Source organism: Lepidothrix coronata, unplaced genomic scaffold, assembly GCF_001604755.1.
Source record: "Lepidothrix coronata isolate B3197 unplaced genomic scaffold, Lepidothrix_coronata-1.0 Scaffold0, whole genome shotgun sequence".
Classification (NCBI taxonomy): Eukaryota; Metazoa; Chordata; class Aves; order Passeriformes; family Pipridae; genus Lepidothrix; species Lepidothrix coronata.
Genome location: NW_016690180.1, coordinates 12,027,453 through 12,036,473, shown reverse-complemented (window position 1 = coordinate 12,036,473; position 9,021 = coordinate 12,027,453). Strand labels below are relative to the sequence as shown.

Genomic DNA, 9,021 nt, shown 5'->3' with positions numbered 1-9,021 from the left:
TGCAGGCAACACCACCATCCCCAGATGTAAATTTTTTCCCAGACTTCTTAATCTGGAACTTGAGCTGAGCAGCTTGTGGTAACCTGGCAGCACTCATAGGAACACAAACTGTGCCAGCACTGTAGCAGGGGAGAGAAGAATCATAGTAGTGAGACAAAATTCCTGTAACTTTTACTCTCTGATAAACCTGTATTTCCAGAGCATTCTAAAACTACCCCAACACCCGACAGCAGAAAGCACCCCAGGGGTGCCTTTGGCAGACAGAGCTGAAGGCATCCTAACAACTTGCCTTGGGCAGAACAACCAAGAGCTCTTCACAAGGAAGCAACAAAAATCAGTGATATGGCCAAGCCTTCCCCATTAACTGAAGAAATCTTTGGGGATATCCTTTCCCCACTGGACAGATTCTTGGATAACATTTGCAAAACCTTTTAAAGCAAAAGGTGCATCTCAAGCCAAGTCACACAGTAAAGGTAAGGTCTGCACGAACACACTCTGTAGATCTTGGCTGGTGAAATCAACCCCACACCAAAGCAGTCTGCTGAGGCACAAAACCTATTAGTCAAACTGCTCTTTTGAACTGCCAGCCCAAAACAGTACCTCAGAAAAAGATCTGTTTCAAAGAAAAATTCTAAAATAGCAGACCATATCCAGCTCAACTAAAGGAAAAAAGAAAACAAAAAATCCAGTCATGTTTTCTGGGGGAGTTTTTGTTTGCTTCCCTCCCCCATCCTAATAAGTGTGAAAATATTCACACAGACAGAAAACAGGCATTATGTTACAACGATATAAATAATGCTTACATGTCAGCTTCAAACCTATCATGCTTGCAGAAGTCTAACAAGGTAATGATGAACCTGAGATTTACTAAGATTTTAGTCTAAGTCTTCCCACTGTAATAAAATATCTGCGTCTCATTTAACTCCATTTTGCAGAATGGAAAGTAGGAACTTACCAGGTTACTCAATGGCTTTCACATGGGAAGACAAACAGAAGCACTTTTTTTACCATTTTTATTGATTTTTTTCTGAAAAAATCCATCACTTAGTTTAGAGAAATAGGATTTATTCAAATAATTACAATTCTCTGAAAATTACACTTCCGTTACCAGTTCACAACATGGCACAGGAACAATAAAAGATCAGCAGCCATTAAGATATTGCAACAGACCACATTTATTCTGCAGGTCTTAAATTAGTCTGAAATTTGTAGTGCAACAATAATGCATCAGATGATTGGTCCAAAACTTTGATACCTATTTGAAATAATTCATGGAAATTTAATTTATACTTCCCCAAGTAAGTTTTCCTTAGGTTAACACTGTCAGCATTCAGTGTGCCTTGTGGATGTGCACAAAAACATATGCATACATATATAGTGTATTTGTGTATATATATGTGCAAACCCAAATTTAAACATACTTTATGGAAGTTCTTTTCTTCTTGATTTTTAGGGCCTGTTAACAGCAGTTATACTGATATTTTATCTGTGATATGCTTTTGAAATAGAACAAGTGTTTCTGAAGTCCTTAGATCCAATAAAAAATACACAATATTTTCTTCATGGACATATTCACTTCAATGCACAAAACCCTTCTACTGCTCCATTTATTCCATTAGTGTAGCGGCTTAAATGATGCATGAGGCTTTCAGCAGTGAGGTGAATGTCATTTTTAAGGATCCAATAAAAAGATAGAAAATACAGCAACCATAACTCAATACTGAAAAATATTTACAAGTAAAAGTACAACCGTAAACAGTACATTCAGGTCCAGCCTCAGACAGAAAGTAAAGTATTTTCTCCTGATGGCATTAGGCCCCAATTAAAATCAGCATTTAAGAATGTGTTTATTAACTTTAAGCACCAGATTTAATCAATACAATTTACATTCAGGCTGATATGCTTTCTTGAGCCAGGGCCTCAGTGATTAGATGAGGCTCAATTACAAATTAAAGGTAGCAAAACAGTCAATAGTGCACTGGGAAAATTAAAATCTACAAACTTGTTTCAGATTTAACAACTGGTCAAATAAGGTAAGTGCAAGGTCTGAAAGACTTGCTTTGTCAGTGCTATATTCCAGAATAATAAATAAAACTATAAAATATTTGAGTTTGATTTCATTTTCTCTGTGCTTCCTAGCAGAGTTGCCAGATACATTATTTGAGTCACTTGTCTAATTTCTTCAATCAAACAAATTATTTTTCCAATTAAGCTGCTCAATGCAATCAAGAATAGAAGTAAATGATGTGAGAAATGTTACGGCACCTGTGACTACCAAAAATAGAAGAGGGAATAAGTGAGCATACTGCTTCTGTGCGGGAAGAAATTCAGCAGCAGCATAAAACATCCTCAAAACTATCCACTAATAAAAATCAAGTGTCACTGATGCTGATAAATTGAATTTTTTTCCTCTGAAATTTTAAGTAATTAAGAAATTATTTAAAATAATTTCCAATAAACAAGAAATCGTTCTAGATCCTCTCCTCCACCTTAAGAGATCTGGCCAATTCCAATCAAACACCAAACACATCAGTAAGTTCATAAAAGACTGGTGGAAATCTGTGGCAGCATGGCTAGTCAGACTACAAGAGGGACAGAAACAAAATCAAGCAGATGCTGTTATTAATGCCTCCCCTGAAACAAATGTGCCATGTGAGCTCATTAGCGCTCTGATCTGTGGGTCCTGCTGCTTAACCAGACAGCATCTGCAACACCTGGACACAGCCTCAGCACAGCAGTGCCTTTTGCCCATCCAGCTGCTATGGGACAAAGCAGAAATGGATATGCCATGAGATACGAAGTAGGCAAGCCCAAAAGGTAAGTGAAGATAAGATTCACAAAACAACTGAAGAAAATAATTTCATTGCTTGAATAGCTTTGTTTTGAAGAGACTTGCTGATTTTTAAATGTAAGGAACTCTGGGCTTAAAAACCAAAGTAGCTGCAGTGTGCTACAATCACATATATTCAGAAACTGCTACCTACATAGACAGAACACAGCAAATGAGGCTGTTATCTTAACCCTGAGACCTGTCCTCACACTCAGAAGAGCTGTGCTACAGTTGTACCACAAGCATTTCCCAGTCCCGGTAAACAGCATACTGTTCACCTTTGTCCTCATGGTAAAAAGAGGGGTTAATCTCCTCCCTCATTTAGTATTTGTCACTTCTTAATTGAGTGTGTCAGTACCATTCTAATAAATTTGTTTGTGTGGAGACTAATTTCTGTAAAGGAAATTAATTTCTCCTGTGAATACTAAATATTCAGGAGATGCCAGCAACTCTCAGCATCAAGCAAGCAGTACCCAAACAGCAATAGAAAAGTCAGCCTTTGTCACTCTGAGCTAACCAAGGCCTTTTTATAAAATTACTTCAACCCATTGAGCAGCAAGAGATGATGTTACAATTCCATTTCATGTACCTATTAAAATTAGATGTTTCATTGAAGACTTCTTTTTGTAATCTCAATATGCTCTCTCATTGCTTAAATGTTATAATCAGAGGTACACCACAGAGACACAGTTTTGAGATACAAGAATTAATACATTTTCTCATCTACTACATTCCTCTCCCACTTTTGATTCTTTCACATGCCACTCTTTTGGAGGACAAATCTATTTTATTCTTGAATACAAAAAAAACACTGAAAACCTAATTTCAAAGAAAATGTTACTAATTTTATAGTGTTAGGCAATTAAAAATATTGCAGACCAGTAGTATCAATTTCAGCGTGTATCTTGTCTTCCTTCCAGAAGTATCTCTCCAGTACTTACAAGGTGTACAGAGCATAAACAGAGCAAAAACTTTTGACAGTGCTTAGAATAATTATATCAAACAAAATCTGAAACCAAAAAAAATAATAGACAAAATCCTAGAATCCTGGTGTCCTTGCACTGCACAGGAAAACTTCCAGATTTCAGGAGTTTTACATAATCAGTTCTCTCAGCTCAATCTTAAATTATAACATGTGGCATACACATATACAAAATCAACAGCTGCATATAAACAAATTATATTTTCTCTGCACTGTACAAACTATGCATATCAAAACAAACTACTTTTGCACAGAAAATACACACAAATGCATACATATATACACACATACATATATGTATATGTATTAAACTTCAGACTCAGGAAATCAGCTGGAGGTTTCATTATGAAGTGCTCTGTTCTTCTGCAGCACTGTATTAAGTTCCTGAATCACCTTTGATGGCAATTTGTTATCTAATTCCAAAGTAGTTGTGTTTGTTTTGTTTTTATTTTTCTTCAGTGCTTTATGTGGTCTTTGGTGTAAGTCAGTCACACCCGAACCTACATCCTCAGAAATCAAGCTTCGATGTGTTTTTGCATGACTCCGCACTTTCTCCTCCTTTCTTTCCAAACATTGTGCCACCATAGATGCTTTTTCTTTCAAGTTTGTTCTTTCTTCCAGAAATTCATTTTCACAATGTTCACCAAATCTTGATTTTCCAGTTTTTAGTTCTATATTCTTAGCAAACTAGCAAAGAGAAATAAGATCATTCACATTCAACGTAATATTAAAAAATATTTAGATTGCAATTTTTGCTCATTGGCTTCACATAAGTTTTAAAGAAAAAAATCAAATTTACTCAAGAGCTGAAATAGCAGTCAGTTTTAAATTATCACAATATGTGCTCTTATCATTTAGTTAGCTCTTTTAGACAGCAATTTCTCAGTTAGTGATAATTCTGAAAATCACACAAATCTTTCAATTAAATGCACAATGAAGACATTTATTTTCTTATAATCACAATTTGACTTTTCATTCTACCACAACAGACTAAATTTTAATATTTTACAGAAATCCATATACTCTCAAAAACTCAGAATAATTAGATCAAATGAATACAACTGTGCATATTGCAATTTTGATAATTTAATGACTGTACTGACTTTAATGAATGTATGACAGATAATTTTAAATAATAACAATTTTGCTTTGTCTTTATAATTTTAAATAATAACAAACATTTTCAGCAGCTGTTAAGTACTAACTGATAAATTATAAAGACTGTCTGCTTTTTTGAATTCCATATTGGTGGGCTGTTTTCAAGTTCTTAAGCTGTAAAAAATTAAAGGTAAATCAGATGCTGCATCTAAATTTGCATTATTGTACTCTGGCTGCTCACTTGGTGTGGCAGTAAGCAGAATATTCCTTTTGCAGAAAAGCCTAATAGTTCTCAAAGAAAATTATGTCTTGGAATTCCTCTTTCATATGTGGCATCTTTGTTGACTACTAGAAGACACTCAAAGCTGAGGGAGACTTTGGTTCTTTTAGTCTTTCCTGAGTGAAACTTGTTCAGTGTGGTTGAATTTTTTACGCAGCTATTCATCCACAGCACATGAGCAAATTGTTTCACGGAATTTTGATATCTCGTATATGTTAAAACAAACACAACAAAAACATTCAAACACTAGAGAGGAGCCAGTTTATATATGTAGAATCATCAAATGGGTTGGAATGGACCTTAAAGATCACCTAGTTCCGACCCCCCTGATGTGGACAGAAACACCTCTCACTAGACCAGGTTGCTCAGAGCCCCATACAATCTGGCCTTGGACACTTCCAGGGATGGGGCATCCACAACTTCTCTGGGCAGTCTGTTCCAGTGTCTCACTACCTTCATAGCACAGAATTTCTTTCTAACACCTAATCTAAACCTCCCCTCTTTCAGTTTAAAGTCATTCCCCCTTTTACTATCACTGCATGCTCTTGTAAAGAGTACCTCTCCAGCTTTCTTGTAGGTCTTTCTTGTATGACCTATTATAATTCAGTATGGTATTTGATTGTGGCTTGAAAGAAAGAGAAGGTTTTTCTTCCTTCCTCAGTCTTCTTGCATTTTGAAATAAAATCAAATATGCTCTGCAGATACACAACAATTTATTTCTATTTCAATTAAATGATTCTATATTAAAAAAAATTCAAATTTTAAATGTACTATCTATATATGCAACAACTGGTGCAGAAACAATGGAAATTGTTTGATTCTATTAGTTATTACAAGGATTTTTAGTTATAGAGTGTTTTTAGTATTAGGTCTTCCAACTACTTCCAATAATGCAGGAAGATCAGACACTCAAAATAGACTTTTTAGCACAAAATATTGATATTACGCTCATTCTTTTCTGGATATCTTTGAGCTTTTGGTATTTTGGGTTTTGTTTGTTTGTTTGTTTTTCTTCCCTCCCTCCACCCCCAACTTATCAACCTATCAGAAAGATATCACAAAGATAACACTTATTTCTCTGTTTGGAAAACTTTGTTTCTTTTCCTATCTGTATAAATTGATCACATTTCTACTACATTGATCTGTAAACAGAACTCCATTTTCTATAAAGCAGCATCTTTCAGAAACTGCTTGCTCCTGTTATTACTCTAATGTTTTAAAATGGAGACATTTTTTGCTTGTTGGAGAAGCAATCAAATTCATGGAAAGACTGAAAGAGTGGTCTCCAAACGGATATCTTTTATTTTATTGACTGCTGTACAGTATTTCTACATAGTAAACCATATCATATATATAATTTCTACCACAATTTTACTGTTCATTCCAGTGCTGGTTTTCCATGAAAATAAAGTGTTAATTTTTATTTTTCCTTTATGTATTTTTGTGTTAACCTTCCTAAATTATAAAAATATCTTTTGCATTAAAATTCTCTAGATCTAGTCATGGCATAAATTAGGAAGACTGTCATTTTCCACTTTTATGTTTAAATGCAGACTTCCTTGAAATTGCAGTCTACAAAACATTAGAGTCCTTCCTAATGAAGCAAATTATCCACAAAACAATAATAAAAAATAATTACAGTACTATAAGGTATTAAGGATTTTTAATCATGACGCTCATAATCCAATAAAATTTTTATCCTAGAATATGTGAATTTGTAGCTATCTCAAAGATTAGAGGTCTCAACTGTACCTGAATAAAGAACAGCTAAGAGATATATCTAAGGGTTATGTAGTTTTTTGACTGATATACTTTCAGCAAAGAAGTTTGAAAATGCAATCATCAGAAGTAAGTTATTAAAGAATTTCAAAAACAGTTTCTGAGAGAAGGTTAAAAAGAAAGGACAAATTAAACAAAATAGGAAAGCTATACTTGCGTTCACACTGTATTATACTCCTGTGATAAGGCAGAGCAGAAATGCCAGAAGTATATCACAAGAAAGATGGAGTTGTCTTTTACATAAAGCACTTCTCCTGTCTTTGCTTTTGGCTTGCTATAGAACCAAGTCAACTTAAACACTCTGCACCTGAAATGCTGTCTCTGTTAGTGATGATAACAGATACTATATTAATTACCCTCCCTCAAAATCTTCTAATACATGGGAGAAATAACACTGCTACAGTCAAAGGACCAAACTGTTATTTCAACAGTCATTCACTGCTGCAGTCAGGTTAGTTACCACTATTACTCCCAAGCAGAATAATACTCCACTTCTTCATCTCAGCTGAAAGTAAGGCAGGTAAATCCTCCTCACAGACATCAGTATCCATGTGGATACCAAAAAGTAACCTCAAGCTAATATGATAAGGTCCAAATGCATCACTACTGCAGGTAATGTAGTGACACAGCTCAGTTTCTGCAAAGAGTTGTAACTAAAGCCTCTTATTCTTTGAAACTAATGATAGTACAATATAAATGTATCACAGTCAGTTCCATCTGAACTTTTCCACTGTATTCACAGAGCTAACTGTACTAAAACAGTACAGTTATTTTAGATAGAAGAAAAGATATGATAGAAAAGGCATGAATGACAGTTTTCAATAACCTTATTAAAATAAAACTGTAATGCACTATAATAAAGTGCAATATATATTTCCAGAAAAAAGTCTTACTTCTAATGAATAATCTTTGCTAATAAAAAACCCAAGCACAAATAATTTTAATCAAAACTGTTAATTTACTGAACAGCCAAAGAGGTGACACAAGTTTAGATTACAATAGCTTGTTCACATTAAATTGTCCTAAATGTTCCTTTAATGACAAAACATTGACAGAGATATTGATAAAAGCACCTCCATTTTATATTTATCCAGCTCTAGGGAGTTTACTATTACTGGATTATTTACAATTACAGCATTGTAGTTAGATGTTATATACCAAGTTTAAACCCCACTTACTTCTGTATTCCCCCTGATTTTACAAGTGTTCTTCTCCTGATGAATAGGAATCAGTGGTAAGCCTCTGATCTTTGGACTTTTAGTTATGGACTGTTTTCTTGCTTTTCCAGCAGGTGGCCATATATCTGCATGCTGAAGAACAAAATGATTCCTTATTTTTGATGCTGGAATTTCATAAATACACAACATTCTTTGGTATGCAAAACTCTCTTGGAAAAAGCTATCTACTGCACAACACCATGCCCTCCTCTTGTAGAAGAAAGAGGAAAACATTATGATGCTTAAAATTATTTTAATATTTTGTAAGTGCTGCACAATGCTGACTGAAAAGAAGCAAAATGTCTCTATACAATTCTCATGTGTCAAACATCTTCCCTCCCTAATATTATTCCAATATCTTCTAAAACTAGAAAATATCAAATGCAACATGCATATTGACTTGATTCACAATTTCAAAATCCACAAAAGCATACCTTCGGGAGTCCCAACAAAAGTTTCTGAAATAAGATAAAATTACCCCAATTTGCAAACAAGTGTTTCAAAATGTACAAGACCAAGTGCCAGGTCCTACACTTTGGCCGCGATAACCCCATCGCTCTCTACAACTACCTGAAAGGCAACTACTGATAGGATGAGAGGACATAGTTTTAAGCTGCACCAGGGGAGGTTTATGTTGGACATTTGGGGAATTTCTTCACAGAAAGGGTGATTAGACATTGGAATGGACTGCTCTGGGAGGTAGTGGAGTCACTGTCCCTGGAGGAGTTTAAGGAAAGACTGGACATGGCACTTAGTGCCATGGTCTAGTTGACATGGTGGTGTTCAGTCATAGGCTGGACTTGATGATTCCAGGGGTCTTTTCCAACCTAATTGA

The 9,021-nt window shown here is 35.0% G+C and overlaps 1 protein-coding gene across 1 annotated transcript in view; it reads right to left on the bottom strand.

The window, feature by feature from the left end:
• Nucleotides 1-1,037: 1,037 nt before the first annotated feature.
• ARAP2 (ArfGAP with RhoGAP domain, ankyrin repeat and PH domain 2) overlaps nucleotides 1,038-9,021 on the bottom strand; it is a 121,332-nt gene continuing 113,348 nt past the window's right edge. Inside the window, exons 33-34 of the mRNA XM_017805844.1 lie at nucleotides 8,148-8,279; nucleotides 1,038-4,499 (exon numbers count right to left, since the gene is read on the bottom strand). Coding sequence (XP_017661333.1) covers nucleotides 4,140-4,499; nucleotides 8,148-8,279 — 492 coding nt within the window. The 3' untranslated portion in view covers nucleotides 1,038-4,139. The remainder of the gene's footprint in view (nucleotides 4,500-8,147; nucleotides 8,280-9,021) is intronic.